The sequence below is a fragment of the Neolamprologus brichardi genome, chromosome 4 (assembly GCF_056152115.1).
Source record: "Neolamprologus brichardi isolate AB-2024 chromosome 4, ASM5615211v1, whole genome shotgun sequence".
Classification (NCBI taxonomy): Eukaryota; Metazoa; Chordata; class Actinopteri; order Cichliformes; family Cichlidae; genus Neolamprologus; species Neolamprologus brichardi.
In genome coordinates, this window is record NC_142107.1 from 21,939,282 (window position 1) to 21,965,361 (window position 26,080).

At 38.9% G+C, this 26,080-nt stretch overlaps 2 protein-coding genes across 9 annotated transcripts in view; one reads left to right on the plus strand and one right to left on the minus strand.

The window, feature by feature from the left end:
• Nucleotides 1–5,471, minus strand: LOC118455013 (G2/M phase-specific E3 ubiquitin-protein ligase-like). Of its 2 annotated transcripts, XM_087840080.1 has the most exons (12): nt 5,167–5,471; nt 4,857–4,975; nt 4,314–4,775; nt 4,010–4,062; nt 2,902–2,941; nt 2,726–2,793; nt 2,506–2,592; nt 2,320–2,324; nt 1,407–1,715; nt 883–1,171; nt 499–713; nt 1–402 (listed from the first exon to the last, which is right to left on the minus strand). In XM_087840080.1, the coding sequence occupies exons 1-12, from the start codon at nt 5,315–5,317 to the stop codon at nt 167–169; spliced, it is 2,034 nt and encodes a 677-aa protein (XP_087696206.1). In that variant the 5' UTR covers nt 5,318–5,471; the 3' UTR covers nt 1–166. The 2 variants fall into 2 exon arrangements, with proteins under 2 accessions (XP_087696206.1, XP_087696205.1); XM_087840079.1 differs by lacking the exons at nt 2,506–2,592; nt 2,726–2,793; nt 2,902–2,941; ... (2 more) ...; nt 4,857–4,975; nt 5,167–5,471 and having other exon boundaries at nt 1,407–1,529; nt 2,260–2,419.
• The window catches only part of sult3st1 (sulfotransferase family 3, cytosolic sulfotransferase 1), a 27,099-nt gene continuing 2,795 nt past the window's right edge, over nt 1,777–26,080 (plus strand). The window contains exons 1-10 of one of the 7 annotated variants that reach the window (XM_087840070.1): nt 1,789–1,895; nt 5,176–5,378; nt 7,317–7,425; nt 7,626–7,844; nt 7,939–8,138; nt 8,502–8,628; nt 9,517–9,611; nt 9,715–9,886; nt 9,968–10,045; nt 25,290–25,812. In XM_087840070.1, coding sequence (XP_087696196.1) covers nt 7,703–7,844; nt 7,939–8,138; nt 8,502–8,628; nt 9,517–9,611; nt 9,715–9,886; nt 9,968–10,045; nt 25,290–25,486 — 1,011 coding nt within the window. In that variant the 5' untranslated portion in view covers nt 1,789–1,895; nt 5,176–5,378; nt 7,317–7,425; nt 7,626–7,702 and the 3' untranslated portion in view covers nt 25,487–25,812. Of the gene's footprint in view, nt 1,896–5,175; nt 5,379–6,411; nt 7,426–7,625; nt 7,845–7,938; nt 8,139–8,501; nt 8,629–9,516; nt 9,612–9,714; nt 9,887–9,967; nt 10,429–19,098; nt 19,602–25,289; nt 25,813–26,080 lie in introns of those variants that run through there. The other 6 variants (XM_087840071.1, XM_087840072.1, XM_087840073.1 and 3 more) reach the window with 6 other exon arrangements.

Consider the following 26,080-nt stretch of genomic DNA (forward strand, 5'->3'; position numbering starts at 1 on the left):
TATCTAATAAAACTACAATAACCCTGGTAAACTATAATGGATTTGTGCTGCACCACCAGCATGTCCCACCTTCTCCTATTCATAACATCTTTAAAAAAAAAAAAATCTTGACTTAAAAACTTGAGAAACAAATCAACAGCAGGTTTGAACTACAAGGCCAGACATCCTAGAAACATCCAAATCCTGGGGAGTTTTGAATTCCAAAATCCATGTTGGATTTAAACACGGAATATGAGGTTATCATTGGTAGTTTCAATAAGTTTAAGCATGTATTTGCCATCGGGAATAAAGAGTCATCCAGGAACTGTAGGCTTGGTAGTGGATCTAATCCAGAAGGTGGCAGTGATGTTAGCCCAGTTGCAAACATCAGAACATCGCCCACTGACACAGCAGTTTGTGATTCTGCAAAAAATAAAAATACATGTAAAAATTATATATGTATATGTGAACTCAACACATTGTCTTGTAATGAGTACTAAAAGAAATACTGGTATACACCTTCACAGTCAAGCAGATAGTCTGACCAGTAGCCCACAGTTTGACTTTCCAGACGTCTCCTGTTACTTCCAGATGGGCTGAAGTCAGGTTTGAAAAGTCTCTCAAGTTCAAGAGCTGTGAGTTTCTTTTCCATGTGACACAGGACCGGGGAAAGCAAAGTAGGGTGTTGCTGGAGTGCACTCAGGAAATGAAGTGCTGAAAGACCATCTTTAAATCTAAAGAATGAGGAGAACTTTATGTAATTTACCAGTTCATAATACATGCACAAACTATGGACAAACTTTGAACTCTGGAAACCTTGGAGAATGTAAAACATTTCAGTCGGAAATTATGCACAACACCGTCATAACAATAATTCTATAGTCTCTTCTATAGTAGTCTCACCTCTCAATTACAGATGAGTTTCGAGCAATTATATACCACCGGAGATAGTCAGACACAATGTCTTTCTTTTCCTCAACTGTGGAAACATGCCTTAGACAACCAGCCACCTGTAGCATAGTACTGTGTTTTATGACACAGTCACGCAGGACATCCACTGTTGCTTTTACTGAAGTCTGGCCTGCAAGATAATGTACCAGCTCTTCTGACAGGAAATGGGGCCCTGGACCACCATGCACAACTGACACGGCTATCATCTTTCCTGCTAGGTAGTATTCATCCTCCCTTACAGCTGTGAATGAATACAGTAAATGATAAACTCTCTCACACACACACCTCTCTCTATCGATCGATCAGATCCGATCGATGTCAGATCGATCAATCAGATAGACAGACAGACTAATGCTGTGTTGAAATAATCCAAAAAACTATTATGAGTTGCTTCTGATAATAATTAAAAACAAATTGATTTACAAGTCCAAAAAAGCCTTTAAATTAAGTTTATCAAACATCTGATCATTGCATACCCTTTGCATTGTAGACGAGGAATCGATGTCCTTCTGGTCCATCAAAAATGGGACGATCTTTCATGTGTTTCATTAGCAGACTCAAAAACTCTCGTTTTGGGCCACCTGCATCAAGTCCTTCTTCTAGAATGCCAGCATCATCAGTAAATTTAACCAGCATGTCAGTGGTTTCAGAGTATGACAACCGCCTGAAACCCCTGACTGCTCCATCCCAGACATTTGCTCTTGAGATGTTGAATCTGCTGACACTTCCATGATGAATAGCACTGGATAAGTTTGCAATGATGTAGGGTAGAGTAATGTTAACGTCTTTGTATAAAACCCCTGTGATTTGTGTATATAGACTGTTCCACGGACCCCCTCTAATCACTGCTAAGATGGTACATTCCTCCCATCCCTTGTTTTGTGTTTGCGCTGGTTCGCTGTGATAGCGCTGGTGGAGCTGGGCTGTTGTACTGAACATGTGTCGTGCGTGTGCGTGAATGATAAGTAAGTGCCTTATATTTGTTTGTTCTATGGTTGTAACTTATCATATACTTGCCTATGTACATTGTGTGATGCTTTTATAGAGTTTTCCAGCAGTTTGTGTAGCCACGAGTCACTGTATATTCACGTTGATTTGACCAAAATGGCGCTACCCTTGTGAACTGAGCTGCCCAAAGTAAAGATGGAGTCTATCCCTGTGCAGCAGCCCATTTGTGTCCACCAGGGGGTGGGGTTTAGTCATTTTCGAATTAGATTTCTGTTCAACCCTTTCTGTATTATTTAGATCAGTTTGGTTGATTTTAATTGTTTGCTAATTGTAATTTCTGTTATTTTACAGAACCACACACACACACTTACATATACTCACACAAATTCACTCCTGGAGATGTTTTGGATTAAAGGGACCTAAACTATCATTGCTGTGGACCCTCTCTTTCCTCATATAAGTCACCTGTGCCTTCTGACCGAGGATAGGAAAATCCTGCTGTAATTCGCCAGTTTATTAAGCACACACATGTCCAGTTCAGTCTTCCCTGTAATCACAAAAATGAAAGACATAATGCAAGACTATACAATTTAGCGTTGTTATTTTAAGTAGTATTTGATATTTTACAGTGCTTTGTAGTCAATCGGTGAAGCAACTTCAACCAGCTCTTCATCCTCATCCTCAATGCAGGGGGCACACAGGTCTGCATATTTACTGTTGAGAAATTATAATTCCAAGATTAGACTAACTTCTATTCACCCTATAACTATCTTTACCCATTTCACAAACCCAAACGTGTACTGTAGTTACAGGTTTAAAATTACGTATAAGACACATTTTTATTTACCTATAGGGACTCATGACTGGATTTGTTTCGTTTTGGTGATCAAGATCCTCTGTATCAGATATTACAATCTGAAAAACAACAACAACAAAAATTGCATACTGTACATAAACATACATAGCATTGTATTATTTCAACAATTGCAAAAAACCTCATGCTGACAGAAATTGCCCAAATACCTGACTTGGCTGTATGGTAGATGAAGGTCCTGGAGCATGTCTGAAACAGAATACGAGTATTGGAATTAAAATGTCCAGATAAGTAGCTCATACCGTTTAATATTATTTATGATACCAACATTATAAAAAGGCTATGAAACCAATAAATATTTATATTAGGGTGGGGCAATAAAATAACAACAATATGTATTGCAGTATACTTTTTTCTCAATGGAAAGCAGTAGCAGCAGAAAGCAATGGAAGCAGTGCCACACGCGGAGATGTTTGGGCACCACTTACATCTAAACCAACCATTAAAATAAATATACAAGGAGAGATTAGGAGAATTTGCTTTTATTTCTTAGCTTATTCATATGATATTGACAAAAACTTTGTCAATTTTACGTCTGTTCTCATGTATAACTTACTGTAAACTAAGATTTATTTTTAGAATCATTCTTTTTTGTTTTTAAATGTAATTGACCAAGAATTTGAGTGATCTGGTGTTTGTCTTTTGAAAATGGAAATCTTTATCCCTGACTTTTTATTTAGTTTTTAACATGTACCTTTTTTTAGTTATCCGAAACAGATGTAATATGTTAATACATCTGTCTGCCTGAACTTATGACAGGAAATAAATATTTAAATCAAAACAAGCTTCTTTCACAACTTACTTATGTGAAATTTTAAGTTCATCTTGTAATGAACTTGTAATGATCTTGGAAGGTTGCCGGTTCGAGCCCCAGCTCGGACAGTCTCGGTCGTTGTGTCCTTGGGCAAGACACTTCACCCGTTGCCTACTGGTGGCGCCAGTGGCAGCCTCGCCTCTGTGCGCCCCAGCGTGGCTGTGGCTACAATGTAGCTGCCATCACCAGTGTATGAATGTGTGTGTGAATGGGTGGATGACTGAATGTGTAAAGCGCTTTGGGGTCCTTAGGGACTAGTAAAGCGCTATACAAATACAGGCCATTTTCCATGAGCAATAGCACATTTAATATGTAAAAATCTAGCGGTTTATATCATGATGTATATCAATATTCCCTGAAATAAAACAAAGAAATATTGTGACATGAAAATATTGTATTGCCCAACTCTAATATATAGCAGAACAAGCTCTGAAATAACTTACTCCTTCTCTGCATGTCTACCATTAGGGGTACTTTGGTCTTGTGGTTTGAAAACCTAAGATGAAAAATATGCACTTTTCAAAGCTTTCAACAACTTCGTATCGTATTTAGATAGTTCATCAATACTTTAAAAAAATATATATATTTTTTAAGAACATATAATCACACAATGAAAATAATCCACCCATGGATGTTACAGAATTATGATCATTATAGAGAAAAAAATACAGCACTCAGAGGACATGCACCTCTGCCAGGGCCACTCATAGGCCTCTGGCATGGTGGAGGGGAAAAAAAAGTACACACCAATGTGTCTGCCTGGTTGAACTCAGCTGTGCTTCTTGATGTAATCACAATCTCAGGGTCTGAGTCTGAGGTACCATCCTCTGCAATCAGAGCTGAGAAAATAAACACATTATTAGTTGCTGTATATGTAAACACATCAAAATATAAAATTAACGAATGTTTGAAGTGGCTCTCTAGGCAAATGAAAAGAGAAATCCTGTTGTAGTTCTTTCCTATTTCCTCTTTGTAGTCTGCCAATCGGAATGGCCTTTCTGTCCCAGGCACATTTATCACCTCTGTGCAGTCGGGATACAAAAGGACATATGGTCCCTCCACCAAGTCCTTGTTGAATGTTCTCATTTTTTCTACAGCCTGCTTCAGGAGGTCAGGGGCTGTAATTTCGGGGCTGATAAATAAGGGCAGTGTTTTCCCTCTTAGCGGTTTTAAGTCCGTTTGTTGTGACACCATTAATCCTATATTGATATAGAAAGAAATAATAAAAGCCAGATCACTTTAAGAATAATTGCCAAATCCTCATTTATAAAGTTACCTGTGATGGCTTACCTTGACAGGTTTACTCTGTTGCTTGAGTTTTAATTTTGCTCCACAGCTGAAGGCCTGACGCTCTATGGATTTTGATCTTTTGTACTCCATGAACTGCTTGTATGACGGACATGTTTGCTCTGGTTGAATGAAAAACGTTTAACATCAAAACGGGGTTATAAGCACTCTCGATTACTAAATGTAGACGAGAATACAGTATAAGCAAACATAAAAAGAAAACGGAGCCAAAATGGTAAATAAACGTGCTATTTAACTGAAATAGCATAGACTGTCTGAAGAGAATAAAAAGTGAGTAATATATCAAAATTACTTTGTTCAGAATTTTCTGTTTGTTTTGATGTCCCTGGGGAGTCTGACCCTTCAGCCTGGTCTGTGTGCCGCAAAAGCTCCAGAGAACGTCCACAGGAAGCACAAAAAGGGGTGAAGAGGCTGAAGCTAACGCCACAAAACGGACAAAACATTTTCCGGTTCTCTATGTAGTGCAGCGAGCACCGTCAGGGTAATGAGGAAGCGCTGTGAGGAGTGAGTTTCTCGACATTTGTTGACATCCCGAATCACTTTTCTGAGCTACAAATATGGAGTAAGCCTAATTGTTGTGCCACTTCCCAATCAATCCCTTTCCGTCAAGGATTTTTAATTTGTTGTGGTTTTTTAATTTGTTGTGGGTTTTTAATTTGTTGTGGATTTTTAATTTGTTGTGGATTTTTAATTTGTTGCGGTTTTTTAATTTGTTGCGTTTTTTTAATTTGTTGTGGGTTTTTAATTTGTTGTGGATTTTTAATTTGTTGCGGGTTTTTAATTTGTTGCAGTTTTTTAATTTGTTGTGGATTTTTAATTTGTTGCGGTTTTTTAATTTGTTGTGGATTTTTAATTTGTTGTGGATTATTAATTTGTTGTGGATTTTTAATTTGTTGCGGTTTTTTAATTTGTTGTGGGTTTTTAATTTGTTGTAGATTTTTAATTTGTTGTGGGTTTTTAATTTGTTGCGGTTTTTTAATTTGTTGTGGATTTTTAATTTGTTGTGGATTTTTAATTTGTTGCGGTTTTTTAATTTGTTGTGGATTATTAATTTGTTGTGGATTTTTAATTTGTTGCGGTTTTTTAATTTGTTGTGGATTATTAATTTGTTGTGGGTTTTTAATTTGTTGTGGATTTTTAATTTGTTGCGGTTTTTTAATTTGTTGTGGATTTTTAATTTGTTGTGGGTTTTTAATTTGTTGTAGATTTTTAATTTGTTGCGGTTTTTTAATTTGTTGTGGATTTTTAATTTGTTGCGGTTTTTTAATTTGTTGTGGATTTTTAATTTGTTGTGGGTTTTTAATTTGTTGTGGATTTTTAATTTGTTGTGGATTTTTAATTTGTTGCGGTTTTTTAATTTGTTGTGGATTTTTAATTTGTTGTGGGTTTTTAATTTGTTGTGGATTTTTAATTTGTTGTGGATTTTTAATTTGTTGCGGTTTTTTAATTTGTTGTGGGTTTTTAATTTGTTGTGGATTTTAATTTGTTGCGGTTTTTTAATTTGTTGTGGGTTTTTAATTTGTTGTGGATTTTAATTTGTTGCGGTTTTTAAATTTGTTGTGGGTTTTTAATTTGTTGTGGATTTTTAATTTGTTGCGGATTTTTAATTTGTTGCGCTTTGCACTTCCCAGCCACCGTAAGATGGTGCTGATTACACCATTCTTTCAAACTATTTGAGATTTATAGATTTGTCTTGTTGGAATTCATTTTGAAACAAGTCTTACAAGAAAATTGGTCATGTTTATGGCATTGGAATGTGTTAATTCCCTTTAGTCTAGTTGGTAACACATATGGAGAATGTGTGAGCTATGTTTAGGAATAAGTAAATACACAGTTGTAAAACTGTAAAAGTGATAAAAGGAGTGCATATTTGTGAATTTAAATAAATAATGGCGGAGTATTCAGGAAACGGCAAGCCACGTCTCCCTGCCTTATCATTTCTTTCCTGTTTACAGGACACATACACAGGTGCTGCCACCCGGTACCTGTAACACAAGCAGGAAATGGTGGATGCTATATTACTATTAGCATAATACTTGTTACGATGCAGCAGACAACAGTTTGATACAGTGCTATGTAAAAAAAGAAACCAAAATATTAGATTCTATAAGTTTCAAAGACATTTAGTTTATATATTTTATATAATACAGTAAATGTGTATGAATGACCGGTAATAAGTCACTGAGATTATCCATGAAATTAGCTAAGAAATTCTAAATGCGTGTAGATACAGAAAGTAATTTTACCTGGATATGATTGTCTCTGATGAGCCTAAGGTACAAAACATGTCAGCGATGATGACAAAGTTTTTCTAGCTCTTGGAGAATTAAAAATGTACAAAAAAACTAGCTCGCGACCGGAAAAATGCGGAAGTAAGGGCAGACTTAAACGAAGGCTAAAAGGCTGTCCAATTTCACAACCTCTCATTTCCGTCCTACCCAGCCGTCAAAGAATCCTACCTACGTGGAGCAGGTAGGTAGGATCCGCCATTATTTGGAAATTATTATTTGGAAAGCACCTGATTCTTCTAGAGACATCGACTCATGTTCAGGTATGGCATACTAAATTGTATCTCTTACACTGTTACTGATTGCACACTACCTAATTTGTGTGTGAATCCATTAAAACAAGGTGCCAACAGCAGCATTATAGTGCACAAAAATAGTCCAGGAAATGTTTTTCCGTGAAGTAAAAACGAATTGTTGAACTTTTTAGTTTAACATTAACTATAGTTGTTCTTGTACCCTGCAGAATACTGTCACGTTGGATGAAGGGCAATATATACTGTGTCTCTTCCCCCGTATCCGTATGTGTGATTCAGAACTGAGATGGAGCAGATTAGTGACTATCTGTGCAGGTATAAGAACTACAACTTTCTGGCCACTCACACAACTCCAGAGTACATAGACTCTCTTAAGAGTTTTGAAATAAGAGACAGTGACGTCTTCCTCGTCACTTATCCAAAGTCAGGTCGGTGAGGAATCTTACGCATTATTTATATTTGCAGTTTTGTTGCTGGCCAGACTGATCCACTGATCAGCTCTATCGTCTTTCCCCACATCAGGCACTGTGTGGGCTCAGCAGATCATCATTTCCATCTACGAACTGGACGGGCACCGGAATAAATATTCAACCAACGTGGAGAGGATGCCGTGGCTGGAGTACAAGATGGCTGATTACACTCTTCTTCCCTCTCCACGGCTCTTTGCCTCACATCTCCTCGAATCTCTCATGCCTCCAGGAGTGAAGAAGAATAAGACAAAAGTTAGTACTTTATAAAAGCTCAATTCTTCTTGAAGAAAGAGGCATTCTTAAAGTTTGAGAAAGTGAAAAGTATTTGATTGCTTGTCGTTGAAAATATAAAGCAAGTTCAAATTTTTACTTTCTAAAATCACTTTAACTTCTGTCATGTTAGCTATTGGTTACTGAACTCCAGTTTTTTGTTGATACTGAACAGAGGTTTATCAAATCAAGAAGAAATAGGAAAAAGAGCTATAAAACAGGAATGACAGCCTAAACTCCAGTTATCATTAAATAGTGAAATATTACATTTAAGTGGCAAGTGTGACAGACTATACACTGAATTCTGGGGTTCTTTGTTTTGTTTTTTGTTTTAATATATATCAGATCGTGTATTTGATGAGGAATCCAAAGGACAACGTGGTGTCTTTTTATCACTTCACCAAAGCACATATAGCCTTGGGGTCTCCGGAAAGCTTTGAGCAGTTTTTTAAGTGGTACATAGCAGGAAATGGTAAGTTTGTCATTTCTGCCATCTGCATAATGATGACTACCTGCTAGATTCCATTGCTGACTACTAATTTTTGACTACTATTTAACTACTATTTTTTTTTTATAGTTAAACAATTTAATTTAATGTGTCTATAAGGTGACATGTTGACAGAAGTTGAAATATTGATATATATTGTATATTAATTGATGTATATTAATTGCTTATAGACTTTGCATGAAAAATTATTTGTAAATGCAGCACAATCTGTAAATTTAAATCAGTGGTCCTTGTATTGTTTAAACTGTGACATTACCAAATGCTTTGCAGATTTCAGCGGTCAGTGGACACATTTCATCTTTAAGGCGATTTTTTGGTCAAATCACAATAACTGCCTATGCAAATAGAACTGAACTGAACTTCAATTCAATTCAATTTTATTCATGCAGCGGCAAATTAAAATAGAATCGCTTCAAGGCATTTTACATTGTAGAGTAGACCCTACAATAACACATACAGAGAAAACCCCAACAATCATATGAACCCCTTTGAGCAAGCACTTTGGTGACAGTGGGAAGGAAAAACAACCAGCCATCTGCCATTACCGGTTGGGGTGAGAGAAGGGATTCTCTGATCATGTCCTGTCTTTGGTCACATAATTGCTTGAGAATTGTAGAGGTAGAATTATTGATAGATGACCTTGAGCCATGGACCGTATACAGCATTATTAGCATGATTAATAATAGACTGAGTGTTAAATTATTATTGAGTTTTGTCCATCAGAACCAAAAGGGTGGATTGATCATGCCTGCAGTCATGCTGTAGGTAACAACTGACTGTGACATGTGGGTTGTATCTGAACTCAATAAAATGACAATGCCAAATAACTGGATGCATTATACCACTATACAGTTTTGGCATCATCCTGGTTTGACCATGTCAGGGACTGGTATTCAAACAGAGACCAGTACAACATCCTCTTCCTGACCTACGAGGAAATGATTTTGGTAAGATGTTTCTTCGCATTTTTGTTGTTCCTAAGGAAACTCAAATAAAATATTTGGCAGAGTTTAAGGTTCTTTTTCTGTTGCGTTCTTGCTTTTATTTCAGGACCTGAAAGGATCAGTGAAGAAGATCTGCAACTTCTTAGGGAAAGACCTGACTGAAGCTGCCATCAGTCATGTTGTGGAAAAAGCTAAGTTTGAGAACATGAAGAATGACTCGAAAGCAAACTATGAGCACATTCCACCAGAGCACTTCAGTGGAAAATTCCTGCGCAAAGGTAACATAACAGACCTGCAGCTGCTGTGCAGAAAAATGTGATATCAGGGTTTCAGGTGTTGTGTTTTTGTCTTCATTACAGGTCAGATTGGAGACTGGAAGAACACACTGACTGTTGCACAGAGTGAAAAAGTGGATCAAGTCCTTCAGGAGAAACTTGGTGATTTGCCTTTGAGGTTCATCTGGGAATAAGCAGAGTAGTTCTTCACGGTCTTCCAGGAGTTTTAAAAGCATTGATCTGAAAGCCTTAAAATGTGTTTTTTCTGCTATTTAAATACAATAAATAAATTAAAAAACAAGAAAAGATTAATGTTTGTTTACCCAAGAGGGAGTGATGTCACGTAGATCATGATTCCAGAAATCAACAACAGTGTTTAAAATGTTCAGTCAACATATCTCACATGCCTAAACCAAGTACACAGTGCTTTGGATTCTCATAATTTCTGAATTGTCATTAACTGTTAATTGTGTTTTTGAATCATGTCACTTTTAAAGTATTATTTGACCTTGAAATATAAGACATTTCTTGAAATAAATGTACTTTTGCCATGAAGACAGTCTCCTTTGGTTAACCCACATGTGATTTCTCCTCCCATTATTCAACAGTTAAGACACAAGTATCTCATTTATTTGTGTAGAAGAATCAAAAGGAAATTATTCTACTTTGGTAACAAACAACACATTACAAAAGGAAATGGTGCAATGGCAGTGTTATTTTGGTTAAAGTGTGGTTCAGCATGACAGTCTTTATTTAATCTGATACTGTCACAAGGATGGAACAGGCTCAGGCGCAGACCATCAGGTCTAGTATTAACAGAAATACTTTTGACATGACACATACTGTGTATCTATTAGTTACTTTACAAATTAAAACAGTGGTACCTCGGTTATTTGACTCTTGACATTATAAAACCTTTGCTTGAGATAGAGCTATTAGAAGAAATACACTGCTCACCAAAATAAAGGGAACACTTAAACAACACAATGTAACTCCAAGTCAATCACACTTCTGTGAAATCAAATTGGGCATTTAGGAAGCAACACTGATTGACAATCAATTTCACATGCTGTTGTGCAAATGGAATAGACAACAGGTGGAAATTATTGGCAATTAGCAAGACATCCCCAATAAAGATGTGGTCGCCACCTGCAGAACCACACTGCTTTCTGGCTGATGTTTTGGTCACTATTGAATGCTGGTGGTGATTTCACTCTAGTGGTAGCATGAGACAGAGTCTACAATCCACACAAGTGGGTCATGTAGTGAAGCTCATCTAGGATAGCACATCAATGCAAGTTGTGGCAAGAAAGTTTGCTGTGTCTGTCAGCGTAGTGTCCAGAGCAGGGAGGCGCTACCAGGAGACAGGCCTGTGCATCAGGAGATGTGGAGGAAGCCATAGGAAGGCAACCCAGCAGCAGGACCACTACCTCCACCTTTGGGCAAGGAGGAGCACTGCCAGAGTCCTGCAAAATGACCTCCACCAGTCCAGGTCTGGGAGAAGGTCCCTCAGGAGACCATCTGTGACAGGGGATTTCTTAAAATCACCCCGGAGTTCTTTAGCTGAGACACTTGAGTTAGATAACACAAACACTGCAGTTGTCTTTACTCGTGAGGACAAGTCACAGAGCGCTCGTACACGCAAGAGACACTCACGGACTTGCGCTCTGTCACAGTCTGCCTTCTTTATTTATACAACCTCCTTAGGAGCATACCCAGGTGTTTTAGGGAGGTCATACAGGCATATGGAGGCCACACACACTACTGAGCCTCATTTTGACTTGTTTTAAGGACATTACATCAAAGTTGGATCAGCCTGTAGTTTGTCTTTTCCACACAATTTTGAGTGTGACTTCAAATCTAAATGTCCATGGACTGCTAAATTTGATTTCCATTGATAATTTTTGTGTGATTTTTGTTGTCAGCAAATTCAACTATGTAAAGGATACAGAGTATTTAATAAGAGTATTTCATTCATTCTGATATGGGATTTCCTGTTTTTGTGTTCCATTTATTCATTTATTTATTTATTTAGCAGTGTTTTCTCTCTTTCTCAACTTAGATAAATGTCTAAGGGTTGAAGAAATAGAAATCACTGACACATTATTTTGAAACTGGGCCCTGGACACAAGCATGTCAAAGGATGTTAGCAGGTTCTATGACAAACATCACATTTCCGACAAACATAGTATCCTGACTGGTTTTATACTCAGAAACCGGACTGTGAATCACAACTTAATCTGCAACTGTGAGACTCGCCAGGATATTCTTCAAAGAAAATATTCATTCCATAGCGCAACACGTTACAGGACCGAATCTCCACAACAGCTTTTGCGCATCTAGCTCTATGCAGGCCGATGCAGTGAAACAAAGTCACGGTACATGGGAAAACTCAACACTTAACAAAACAGTAACACTTAAAATTAGAATAAAATGGAATACCATTGGCAATTAAACAACCATGGGTTACACACATAAGGAATTGATGAGAGAATCCATAGAGAGATCGTCAAGCATCTCAAGATGCAGTGCTCTGGAGCACATGCAGGTGATTAGCTAGCCAAAACGCTTTAACTCCTTGAGACCTTCCTTGACATAAAAGGACCATTCCACAGTATGTGAACGGCGGTGTGGTCGCCATCCCTTTCTCTGGGGGGGTCTTCTGTCTTCTGCTGCCCTGTGTGCCTTTTGAACCTTCTGCATTTTACATATTTATTGATGTAAGATGATATAATCTTTTTTTTTTTTTTTTGCCTGTCCCGTTTGGCTCTTTTGCCATCAGAATTATTGTCTGAAGGCGAAGAAAGATGCCCAACGGATTTACTTTACCAAATTGACCATCCCAGCCTTGCCGTAATGGTCCATTTGATTCACCTTTTATTGTTTATTTTATTTTCACTTGCTGAATACGGGACAGACTTGACTGGGGGAAAGAAAGGGGAGAAAGAAAGAGGGAAAGAAAAACGGCTGAGAAGAGGGACGGGGGAGAAGGGCAAAAAACAAAAACCAACAGAATAAGCAGACAAAAAAAAATATATAAATAAATATATCGATCACCTGAATCACCTGTTGAGAAAGAGAAAAGAAAACAAGCAGAAGAAAACGAGAGTAATAGAATAAACAACATCACAATGATATATGGGAATATGACAGTAAATACTAAATATTAAACATTATTGTGCAGCACGTAAGATCGACAGCGCACAGTGTGCTTTAAGGTAGGAGCCAAAAAGGGTGTAGTTTGTGTGTGTGATCACCCGTGTGTACACCTGTGAGCGTGAACGCACTTGTTTTTAAAAGGTTCCTTCATGTAATGATCTGCTAGAGGGTGTGGGGGAGCCACAGCCCCGTCCTCCAGGGCATGAAGCAGGTATGGAGGAGATCAAAACTCCAGACATCCAGAGGCCCCCAGAACACAAGAGACCAAGGAAGACCAACAGAGGGGCAGCCGCGCCACTATCAAGATGACATAATCTTGCTGCATCCAAGAATCTATTAGCTCAAAGTTTGTTCATAATGATCCCTCGTCCTTGATCGTATGTCTTCTCATGATAACGTTTGACCAGTAATGCCAACATGTGGCTGTTTCTTGGCAGGATTGTGGGATGTTTGACATTGGTATGCAGGACTGAATGTGTTAAGCATTCACCTACTCAAAGAATGCCTTGGCCATCGAGAAATGGACATAACTTGTGTAACTTGTTAACTTTGTCTTTGATCTGCACCACATCTTTATGATTTGTAACTCTGCTTCCTTTCTCTCTTATAAATTAATAACTTCTCATTGTTACGTCCAGGTCTAAGGCTACAGGAGCACAACATAAGGGTTAAAAAAGAGGTGTCCCCAAAGCCATGCCCAATAGACAATTTACTGTTCCGGGTGGTTTTACTGCTACCAAAAAGTGAAAGCATTTACGCTGGGGTGAACAAAGGCCAAAAAAACAAAAAACAAAAAACAAAACAAACTATTTCAAAAAGAAAGGTGCTATCTAAACCCTGCATGAAACAAACACCAAACAAAAGACAAGCGCTACCCCTAACTCCCTAATTTAATTAACAAGAGAAAAAGTACAGAAAACAATAAGGCAGTTCACCTATTCTGCTTTAGTATTTCCTGCTGGTTGGGTTTTAAAGCGGCCACTATATAATGGGAACCGATCAGCAGCTGCCAGCTCTCCAATCAGAAAGAGGACCTAAAGAGACACTTAAAGGCACAGAAATCGCATATGGAACAAAATCCAGACACCTTGATTCAAAATATGTCCAGGGCCTTAACATGGATGACCTTCTCTTGTGATCCTTTGCTTCTTTCACATAGTGCTTGAATCTGGCAAGCGTATCTGTGTCATTGTATATGTGTTTGTGTGCGTGTGTACCGGTCCGAGGCCCGGGGGTTGGGGACCACTACTCTAATAGAATATTTTTGTCACGGCTGGGGAAGCTGCCGTGTGATGTGTGGGAAAGAGGACTCAAATGCAGCATTTACTGAGATGTGAGGGTGGTTTATTATTAGAGGAAGATGATGTGAAGTTGTGATAATGGAAATAATTTATCTTGGGAGTCGGTGTCTTTATAAATGTGTGAATGTATAAATGAAGTGTAAAATTGTTATTTAGATCAATGATCAAAGGTGCACATTGTTTTGAAAGTCTGAGAGAAAAGGGTGTGTGTGTGTGTGTGTGTGTGTGTGAGACAATTTTCTTTAAGGAAGCTCAGGGAAGTGTGCAAAAATGCTGATGAAAGTATTGTGTGAATTGTGCTACAGAGCTGAGTTAAAGAATTGGCTGATGTGTGTTCAGTGTTGGGAAGGTTACTTTTAAAATATATTCCATTACAGAATACAGAATACATGCCCCAAAATGTATTCTGTAACGTATTCCGTTACATTACTCAATGAGAGTAACGTATTCTGAATACTTTGGATTACTTAATATATTATCATGCTGTTTACAACTACATGAATGTACTATTGCTGTGATTTATTACTGTTACTGAAGGTCCGCGGCTCCGAACCGTAGTAAAGGGACCTCTGGCTAATACGTTGGGTTCTGTGTCGGGCTCGTAGCTGAAAAAAAGCTCTACTTTGTTGTCTGGGTCAAGTTTGTTCGCGAGAGACGGAGAGAGGCGTTGAAAGGCTGCTCCAACGGAACTTATTGCTTTTGGAGGAAAACACGAACACGGTGTACAGTCGAGTCTTAATAGCTTACTTACAACTGGGCTCGTCAGGCACTCTTCTTGGCTGCAGTGGTTATTATTATATTTACATGCTTCCAGCTCCCGTTTTTGCTCGATGACAGCTCGTACTTTTCCTTTTTCTCCCTCCCTCGCTCACAGACACATAACGTGTATGGCAGTCCATTCTCCCTGCAGCACGGACTACACTGCCTATGATGCTACATTCTTTAGAGCTATACCTGTAGCATTCTGCCTATTAGCTTAGCACAACAACAACAACAACAACAGGCGCTCTCTCACCCAGGAAACACGCAGAGCGAGAGCGTCACCCTGTAACCATGGCAACCGTAACGCTGCCACCTGGAACAACAGAACGTAGCTGTCAAACAAAACCCAAACAGTCCTGACCCGCCACAATATGAAACAGGGAAGTACCGCCGTGTAATCCATTTATTTCAACAAAGTAACTGTATTCTAAATACCACCTTTTTAACCCTTTAAGACCTACCATAGAACCAAGTCCGCCAGAGCTTATATTATATTTTTACATGCTGTGGAGCCATTTTTGAGAGCATTTCAAGTTGCTATACATCAATACAACCATTACAGCCTAGATTTTAATAATATGTATGAATTAAGTGCATAGTAATTACATAAATTGCAAAACAGTGCAATAAACTACAAAAAAATTGAAAATCGTTTTTGTTTTTTTAACATATATTTCTAGTTAGAGAAATTTAAGAGGCTTATCCCTCAAAACTGTAAATACAAAAAAGGTGCACAAAATAGTTTCCCACCACAGGAAATTTATTTTGAGTGTCTTCATAGTTTTATTTTTGAAATACACCAATTTTTATACACTGCAGGAAAAACAAAAATAAATATTATAATGCAAATTTGCAAAAAAGCAGCATATGCATCAAAATAAACTATTTCCAGCAGTGCAATATGAGTCGTAAGCATCCCAGAAACGACACAGAAAGTCATAAAGTCAAACATAACTTTTAAAAACACCAGTATAGGGTCATTGAGGCCCGGACGATAAAAAACTACATTTCCGCGAAAATGACGTCACTTCCGGTTTCGGGCAGGTCATGGCGGACATCGCGCTGACCTCTAATCCAATGTAGGAAGTGTTATAAACAGCTGATCGGATCGGCAAAGCGTGTTTCTGGAATATTATGTTTTTGTTGCTGCAAGCGCTTTTTATGCAGTTTTTGCAAAGCTATATGTGGAAGGAAACTGTGACCGAGGACAAGCTGATGGCATAAGATGTAAGTACAACTCCTCAGGTTTCATATGCAAAAAAAATTATTGCGCTAGCTCACGTGATTGCAGAGCTACCGGGATTTAAAAATAGTTACGCAAAACAGAGCGTGCCCGCTCCGACCGGTTTTAAAGGGTTAAACGGCAACTGTAACGGAATACAGTTACTCATATTTTGTATTTTAAATACGTAACGGCGGTACATGTATTCCGTTACTCCCCAACACTGTGTGTGTTGTGTGTAACGAGTGAGAGAGAGACCTGTTAAAAATCTAGATAGAGGAATTAGAGAATGAATGTGTTAAGAAATATTAATGAAAATGATATTAAATAAATGTTTTAGTGTGTTAATACAGGTGGACTCTTCTCAACTTGAAAACATGAGTACAGCTGCAAAATGATAGATTAAAAGAATTGGGACGAAAACAGGCCAGGCTTTGGCTTAAAAATTTGACAGCTTCACCTCTCATTCTGCCCTTATCCTGAGAAGAAGCTTAAAGGACAGTCAATCTCCTGATAAAGTCAGAAGACAGACAGAGCGACACAGTGTACTTGAAGAATTAACAGCAGGCAAAGGACAATGCAACTGACCTAAAATACTGAAGGGTCAAGCAGCATGTATGACGATGTTTTGTGATTTGATGAGCTAATAATCAGCTCTCTTTTTCTCATTTTTGTTCTAAGCAGGCCTGCAAGATTGAATTAACTGCGCTGTAAAAATTTTCGGGAGAACAAATATAAGGTGAGCTTTTCCAGATTATAATGGGCAGAGGAGAAACCTAACTGTGGGAACCAATGAGTGTTTGAGTTCCCGTCCAAAAGGATTGCAGCAAGTCAATCCAGTTAAAACATAACAAAGAACTCTTTTTCTAAAAACAAAACAAAATAAAACAAATGAATGAGCTCATGTTGCTGAGGGTTGAGAATCTGATTATTCAACAGAAAGTTAGTGTTTTAGGAAATCTTTCACTTTGAAAATCAAAGCAAAGTAATGTCTGTTAATGATAACAGAATAGCAATGATTTAAAGGGTCAAAATGGCATGAGTATGAGTGCCAAAGATTACAAGCTGTTTAGTCATCAACAGTCTCTGTTTGCTTAGAAAAGACACAAGCACAGGTGGGTGCATAGAACGTCCTGTGACATGTTTGTGTCCAGGACCCAGCAGGGCTCTAGACTAACTTTTTGCCACGGTTGCACTGGTGTGCCTAACTTTTTTTCTTAGTCGCACCAACACAAAATTTAGGTGCATCCAAATTTTCAACCCCAACGCTTAACACCGCAGTTTTACATGTGCACTTTTTTGGGGGGAAATTGCTGTCTATACAGACAATATTCAATTGTAAACAATTAAATAACAATCTTGTCAACACAAAGTTCTTTATTTGGAGCACATTTCTACAAAAAAGATAAGTTACTGAAAAAGTGCTTGTGCTGAAAGTGCTTTGGCAATATTGTAGACAATGTTAAACTTAATCATCACATCGGCCTCCTCTGATGACTTGTTTGCTGCTGCGTGCCACTGAAAGGCAGTGGGGAGAGGAGACACTTGGGCAGTGCATTTATTGCAGCATATAATGTGTTTTCTGGATACACTGCTACTTTTTCAGCATTCAGAGATTGATGGCTCCATGTCAGAGCACTGGCTATGAATTTCAGACGGATCAGGCCTTAACAAAAAATGTATCAACAGTTCTTTTCATCTTTTCTTTTTACCCACAGCTACATCCACTTCTGTCGGGCCTCACTAGGGCTGGGTATCATCACTGATTTCTATAATCCATTCGATTCCGATTTACGAGGTCCCAATTCGATTCAATTTTGCCTCAGACAGTCAGAAATATTATATTTCTGATCATTTATCAGTACTGATACTGTGAGACTTCAGAGGTGTAGCATCACAGCAGATGCCTTTGTGTCAAAGTAACTGAGAATAAAACACAGAAAAACATGAAGGAGATTTTCCTGGCCTGGCTTTTTATAGCAGATAAACTTAAAAATGTTCTGCAATTTTGCATAATTTTAAAAACTTTAAATTTATTCAGTAGTGAACAGCAGAAATTAGGCTTTCTTGTCCAAGGTCCATCCATCCATCCATCCATCCATCTTCTTCCGCTTTATCCGGGACCGGGTCGCGGGGGCAGCAGCCTAAGCAGAGAAGCCTAGACCTCCCTCTCCCCAGCCACCTCCTCCAGCTTGTCCGGGGAAACACCAAGGCGTTCCCAGGCCAGCCGAGAGAAATAATCTCTCCAGCGTGTCCTGGCCCTGCCCCCGGGCCTCCTCCCGGTGGGACATGCCCGGAACACCTCACCCAGGAGGCGCCCAGGAGGCATCCTTGTCAGATGTCCGAGGTCATTTAAGTAAAAAAAAAACACCAAACAAACAAAAAAACAAAAACAAAAAAGAGAGAGCGGCTGGCACCGTGGTAAACAACAATAGACTGGTGGGTAATAATGAGTGAATGAATAATGCAGAATACAGAGGTTTGAGATGGGAAACTATTCTTGAATTCAAGAATTCAGGACCTGAAAGGATCAGTGAAGAAGATCTGCAACTTCTTAGGGAAAGACCTGACTGAAGCTGCTATCAGTCAAGTTGTGGAAAAAGCTAAATTTGAGAACATGAAGAATGACTCGAAAGCAAACTATGAGCACATTCCACCAGAGAAGTTCAGTGGAAAATTCCTGCGTAAAGGTAACATAACAGACCTGCAGCTGCTGTGCAGACAAATGTGATATCAGGGTATCAGGTGTTGTGTTTTTGTCTTCATTACAGGTCAGATTGGAGACTGGAAGAACACACTGACTGTTGCACAGAGTGAAAGAGTGGATCAAGTCCTTCAGGAGAAACTTGGTGATTTGCCTTTGAAGTTCATCTGGGAATAAGCAGAGCAGCTCTTCAGGGTCTCCCAGTAAAAATACTGGCAGTGGCATGTTGTACACCTCAGGCCTCCTAGTAGATACACCTGTGTTATCGCATTCACAAGATTTTCAGTAAACTTCATCTCTGACCTGACGCCACTGAGATTTATACTCACCCAACACTTTTAGTAGATACACCTGTTATCAATTTGAAAATCCTGTGTGGCTTCATTCTCGAGTTATCACATTTACAAACTTGGGTGTCCACCTGTCCGTTCATTAGAGTGACAAAAATATCCCATCAGTGTTGTAAAAAAAAGTAATAGTAACTGTTATTCAAATATAAAGTAAATTCATTTTCTTCTTTTATGAAAAAAATCAAACAACCATCAGACTTGTCCTTTGCAAACATTTTCCTGACTTCACTTTAATCCAAATTGAAAGATTTCCTAAAGCAGTTTATGTTCAGTCACATCCACTCCTCGTTTATCAAGCTCAGTGTTGTGTCTGTTGTGCTCAGCTATAAAATGCTTTATGACAGTGGTTCCCAAACTTTTTTTGCTGGGCCCCCCTTGTTTTACAAGAAAAATGTTTGCGCCCCCCTTCTCGCACGCGCGCACACACACGCACTAACACATCCTCCAACCACACACACCCATATTTTGCTCCATTGCGGTTTATTTCACACCAGGGGCGATTTTAGCCCAGTTTTGGAGGTGCTTCAGCACCCCCAAAATGAATCAAAGCACCCCCAAAGATGTCTTACTTTTTTTGAAAATATTTGCTGTTTGTGGGACACACTACTAAAAGTATAAAAAGCATACAGTACTTAATTGAGATGGAACATTTTAACAACAAAAGTATAGATAACCCCTCCCCCCTCCCAAAATGTTTTTTTCCAGCTCGGCTCTCTCCTACTTGCTTTAGCACCGTTGCTGCCAGAGCGATGGTGGCTGAGACGCAGCGGAGCAGAGGTGGAAGTGCCTGGCTTAAAACAGGACATATTAGCTGTATTTAACTTTCAGTTACTCTTTATATAGTTAGGTAGGAGTCAGACCATGTTTCTTTTTAACTGAAAAACATTACACCAGGTAACCTGCTGTGTTGAAAATAGGGCTGCCACGATTAGTCGACTAGTCACGATTACATCGACTATCAAAATCATTGACGACTGATTTAATAGTCAATGCGTCGTTTGAAGCTTTGTAAGATCACAAAAGACGCAGGAACAAGTAGTAGAATTTAAGAGTGTAATAACGGACTGAAAGAGAAGATGGCAGCACTGCATGTACAAGGATGCCAGCTGCCGTTAAACCCCGAAGAAGAAGAAGGAGCTCTGTCCCAGAATTCATAGCGCAGCCCAGCTCAGTTTCCAACATTGGCTGTGTCCCATTTCAGGGTCTGCACGCTTGAATTACGCGCACTACGCGTACTACGTACGGTGCGTACTATAAGTACGAGAAGTGCGGAAGTGAGAGGCTTGTGAAATGGGACGGTATATGCTTCGTCGTGCTGTTCAGGTTGCCTAGCAACCATGATACTAACCGCGAGACACGTTACATACAGCTTTGTTTGACAGAAATGAAGGAGAAAATTGTTTTGTTGGTCAATCATTTTTGTCATGACATCACTTTGATTAGTTGAGTATCTGAGGCTGAGACCATGGGACTGTAAAACATGATTCAAGGGCTTCATTTCTGTGCAGAACAGTCATTTAAGATTAGCTAGTAAATAATAATTAGTTAATGTTGTTCATGAGACTAAAGTCATCTCACTATGGTAATGTAAATATAATATGGCCAATATTATAGTATTGTCAGATTATTATGATATATAATCTATATCACTGACTGACTGTCAGCTTGTTGTGTTTGTGGATATATGACTGACTTTAATTATCCATAAAATCATCAGATTCTCTGTAAGATTAAGGTCGACTATATGTATATTTAGAAGTAGAGGCTTTAAACCCAAGTTAATGCTGAAAGTACAAACATCACTAGTGTCACATAACTTTGCCGACATGTGGCCAACAGCAATGTTTTAATGTTCTTCATTATTAAACATTCGCACATGAATAAGTGACGTCATATTCAGTACTTACTTTTGACAGTTTACTTTTCGGCCGCTCCCTTCTGCCGTATTTTGCGGCAAAATTATCCACACCCACCACCGCGCTCTGAATTGTGGGCTATATGGGACCACGAAGCATGCACCGGACCACGCTTGATATTTGGGGAAATCGACGGCGCATTTGGAGTATGCATTTGAAGTACACTTCGAATTGGGACAGCCGTCGTCGCGTGGCGGTGACGTAACCGCACTTAAAATGCGTACTTCAAGCGTGCAGACCCTGAAATGGGACACAGCGATTGACTGTAGAAAACATGGACGACGCGACAGGTCCCCAAAAATGAAGCCAAAACGTCTCTATCGCCCCCTGGTGTCTGGCTGCAGTATAGGTCATAAACCCCGCCTCCTCCATGTTAGCGGATGGGACTGGGGTCAGACTAAAATAAATTAATTCTCCTTAGATAATTTTTTTCCAAAGATTCTTTCTTTTGTTTTCAACAGTTCTCATCACGCTAATTGATGTCCAAGGGGTCTCCTTTCCCATAAGTTTGATTCTAATTCCTACCGCGGTGATGTTAAATTGGGGTGAAACGTCATCATAAGAGCTTTGACTGACAGCTGCAGTCACGGAGAAACTTGCGTATCTCTGTTCGCGAATAGCAGATAGAGCGTAGGCTCTGAGAGGAGGACCAGCGTTTACGCTACGAAAACACGACCGAGTGTTTTAACCTGACAGCCTGAGGTGTTCTTCAGTAAACTGGACTACCCGACAGAAGGACCCGAGGCCCCGCTGCACTTTTTCGGTAAGTTAAATGTGTTTGTAAGCTAATCTGTAACTACCGTCCATAGCTAGCTCCTGAGACCTAGCTAGCTAAAATGAGCACTCGGCTGTCAGGGTTCGTTTAGCTAATCTGTGCAGGTGAATGAATTTACTGAAGAAATCAAGAGAAACGCCCCGGGCTGCTCAGTCACTAATTACTGTTACTGTACTTTTATTACAAGTATTATATTATATTGTAAAAGCAACAGGCTGCACCCTGCTTCAGCTCCTGTGCAGAGCTGAATATTAAATATGTGCAAACAACAGCATGTTTTCAGTCTCTTGCCACATCTGTAAAGACAGAAACAATTTTTTTAAAAGCTTGTACTTCAGTAACTCCTCATTAATCAGGAACTATGGATTAAAGTACTGTAGTGTACTGTAATACTGTACTGAAAAAATGTAAGAGAAGAACTTCAGATCCTGAGTGTGTGAGGACAGAAGAATCAGCTTTATTTCAATATTGAGGGATAAAATTTATATCCGAGTTTGATGGTTCTGTTGTCTTTGTGATTACAGGAGCTGCCCTCAGATTCAGACCTCAGCCCCATCGAGTGACAGCAGACAGATCATCCAACATGTTCATATGTTAACTGTAAAATGAACTGATGAAAACAGTACAAAGGTTAAAGTACCACACGTACTGTAGTGAAAGCTGCAGCTGTTTTATTGATAAAGTTAAACAAAAACGACAAAAAACAAAAGGATTAATCACTCATGTAACTGTGTCACTATATATCAACATTAACAGGACCTCAGTTTGGTGTTTCACAAAGCTGCTGATCTCAGACCTGCACAGCTTCCGTTTTAAACACTTGATGTACTCAGCTGCATGAAGAGCATATGAGATTTTGTCTAACACAATTAAATAAAACCTGATGAAGGTCAAAGGTCATCACTTGTATGTTGAACTACAAACTTGTCATCTGGAATTCTTTCACAGTTTTTTGCAGATAGTGTTATTTACCATAAAGTGATTCAGAGTTATTCATACCAGAGTAACCAGAGAGGATCACATATTTTTAAATATATAACTTTCTACAGGACTGAATATAATATCTTTATGTAAAAGTCCGGAGCCTCTGGGGAGTATCTGAGTATTTATAACATTACACAAAACAAAGGTCTCCATCACAGTGTTCATGAAATGCTGGGTTTATCCATCTCCTGGGGCGGGCCTACGGAGGAGTGCTGAAGATTTCCCTGTGAGGGAGCTGCTGGTGAAGATCATGAGTCCTGCTTGATCACTGCCATGAGCTTCAGTCTTCCTGGTGTTTCTTAAATGATGCCTCTTACAGCGGGTCAACAGAACTTATGGCACAGGACAGCTGTGATGAAAGAAAGGGAAGACGTTTCTCCAAACCTCTGGACCCAGGAAACCCAGCTTAGTCCTGATGGTCTCCCTCACTAGTTTATCTCCAGGGTAAATGTAGCTGTTGATATAATATGGACTCTATTATTAAATGAAAAGAACAAATTAGACTACACTACTGAAACGTTTTGCTGTTGTTTTTAAAGTCTCCATGTTACCAGGCTGTAGAGGGCTCTGAAGATTTAAACAGTTTTAGATCCATTACACTCAGTCTTATGTTAAAATCTCAAAGGACAGCATTATATTTTTGATATTAACAGTAACTCTGGGCCTCTGTAGAGTGTGCAGCTGATCTCATCGCTGTCTAAAAATGGATAAAAAAAAACATAAGTGTTGAAGACTATTAAGAGTAGCAGGTGTGTAGCATCGCTAACTAGCTAGCAACAAGCCTTCAACATAATGCGTATGCTAGCGGCTAAGCTAACTAACGAATTAACAACAGAGTGATTTTAGAACTATAAGATGATAAGCTGTGTGTCTTTTTTATAACAGTGACATGGTTGTATTTACCTTAATTAAACGAGTCGTCAGTCGCGGTAAACCAGCAAAAAAACTTGAGCAGCCGGGCTACGTAAAAAGTGTAGGGGGGCGTGTTTGCGGTCACGTCCAGCGGGTGTGTGGGCGGGAGCGTTACACAGTCGCTCCACTTCAAGTCACTACTGCGCAGACTCTGGCTCCAAATTTGCAAGACGGCAGCCTCCACAGGTGGGGTATTTTGGCTTCATTTTTGCACAATGGTAGGAGGCGGGGTCGCGTCGTCCATGTTTTCTACAGTCAATGGTTTCCAACAATGGCGGCAGCTAGTTAGTTTTAATATTACTCTTATTATTCTTTCTGGGTCACAAAATAAACGTTTAGCATATTTTCAGGCGAGAATGTAGCTGTGTAAACCTCAAATATCTGCTCAGTTTATCAAGACACCACATATTTTCAAAAGCGCTCCGACGTTTTCGGAGACGTCTGTTACCCACTAGCTTGATAGCTAGCCGGGGGCAAGGCTCATTAGAGCCCGTGAGAACACCGGACTCCGGCAAATCATTTTCAAACCCACTGCGGTCTTTCGCTACTCAGGTTAAACATATATAAGTCACTTAGATAACTTAAAAATGTTATTGTTTGGCTTTTTTTAGTATTTTATTTGTTCCTGAGTAAATCGGTTAGGCTGAGATTAAAGTTATAGTTTTTACACAGCTGAATAAACGTCAAGCAGACAACTGATTATCAGAAGTGTGAGATGCTCGAGAATATAGTCCGGTGTCCTGTTATATTTTAGATAACAATGAGTTTATTAAACTTCACCGAAACAATCTGCAAATTTCATTCAAATTTAACAAACTATCATCTTGTCTTTATTTTTAGTTAGCACATACCTTAAACACTTAGAGCTGTAAGCTAATGATAGTTATATGAGAGCAGATGCATGCTGGTGCAATAAGCTGTACGCTGTACATCCAATGGATGCATGATCTGATTAGTCGACTAATTGCAAAAATAATCGGTGACTAGTCGACTATCAAAATAATCGTTTGTGGCAGCCCTAGTTGAAAACGTGTTTTCCGACAATGTTTGCTCTGTAGTAAAATTAGCGATATTTGACTGCCCTGTTGATCTCATTGAAATGTATACAGCCTATTTAAAATCTAAAACTTAACATTGTCCGTAGCCTGCTGTTGTTACCACTGTCCTGTTTGAAATGTAATGAGAGAAACTGGTTATTTTGCCATATGTGCATGTGCCAATATTGAACCCAAGGTACTAACTAGCTAACTGACTGGATGGCCATTAACCTTATAACTCCTGGTGTGTGTGTGTGTGTTTGTGTGTGTGTATGTGTGTACAGATTGTCAGTCCAAAGAGGGAGAGAGGAAAGAGGGGAACATGAGGACAAAGTACAAGATCAGGAAGTACCAGGTAAGAAAACAGACAGGGAGTACTAACAGGCAAAACAGTAACTGTTTAACTGGCAAAGAAAAAGAAAGACAAACAACTAATACAAACAACTCATACAATCTGGAAGTTGTGTTCTCCCTATATTAAAGCTGCTATACAGAATCTGCAAAACAAACTGGGTTGTCAGCCCTGGCACTGCATTACCATATTGAGCTTCAGTCAGAGGAAGTCACGGTTGCCAAAGACTTTATAAAGCTCAAGAGTGAGGCTGGTGCCATTCCAGATATGTTAACATTGTACAATCTTCTGGATAATCAGATCTTCCCCAAACTGAAAACTGTTATTCAGGTTGCCCTAACAAACCCAGTTAGCAGCTGTAGCTGTGAAAGGTCTTTTAGTGTCTTGAGTCAGCTCCATACCTGGCTGAGAAGTATGGAGGACCACAAGAGCCACGCGCATCGAAATAAAAAATCCTGTGCTTAATTAATGAATTGTAGAATAAAATCTGCATTTGTAAATTCATTTTTGAATTCCAATTTAATAAACTGATTTTTAAAATGCTTTTTAAGTCTTCATTTCAAAAAACATTTTCGAATTGCACTTTAATAAACTGCATTTCAAAAACCTTTTTCGAATTGCACTTTAATAAACTTCATTTCAAAAATCTTTTTTGAATTGCACTTTAATAAACTTCATTTCAAAAACCTTTTTCGAATTGCACTTTAATAAACTTCATTTCAA

Bases quoted from the DNA above. Each gene is read 5' to 3' on its own strand.
- LOC118455013 (XM_087840080.1), bottom strand. From the start codon at position 5,317: ATGTTTTGTCCGTTTTGTGGCGTTAGCTTCAGCCTCTTCACCCCTTTT. The intron at 2,942-4,009 runs GTAAGTTATTTC...ATTCTGTTTCAG, and splicing joins GGTAGACATGCAGAGAAGGA to ACATGCTCCAGGACCTTCAT. The intron at 714-882 runs GTGAGACTACTA...CTCATTCTTTAG, and splicing joins AACTCATCTGTAATTGAGAG to ATTTAAAGATGGTCTTTCAG.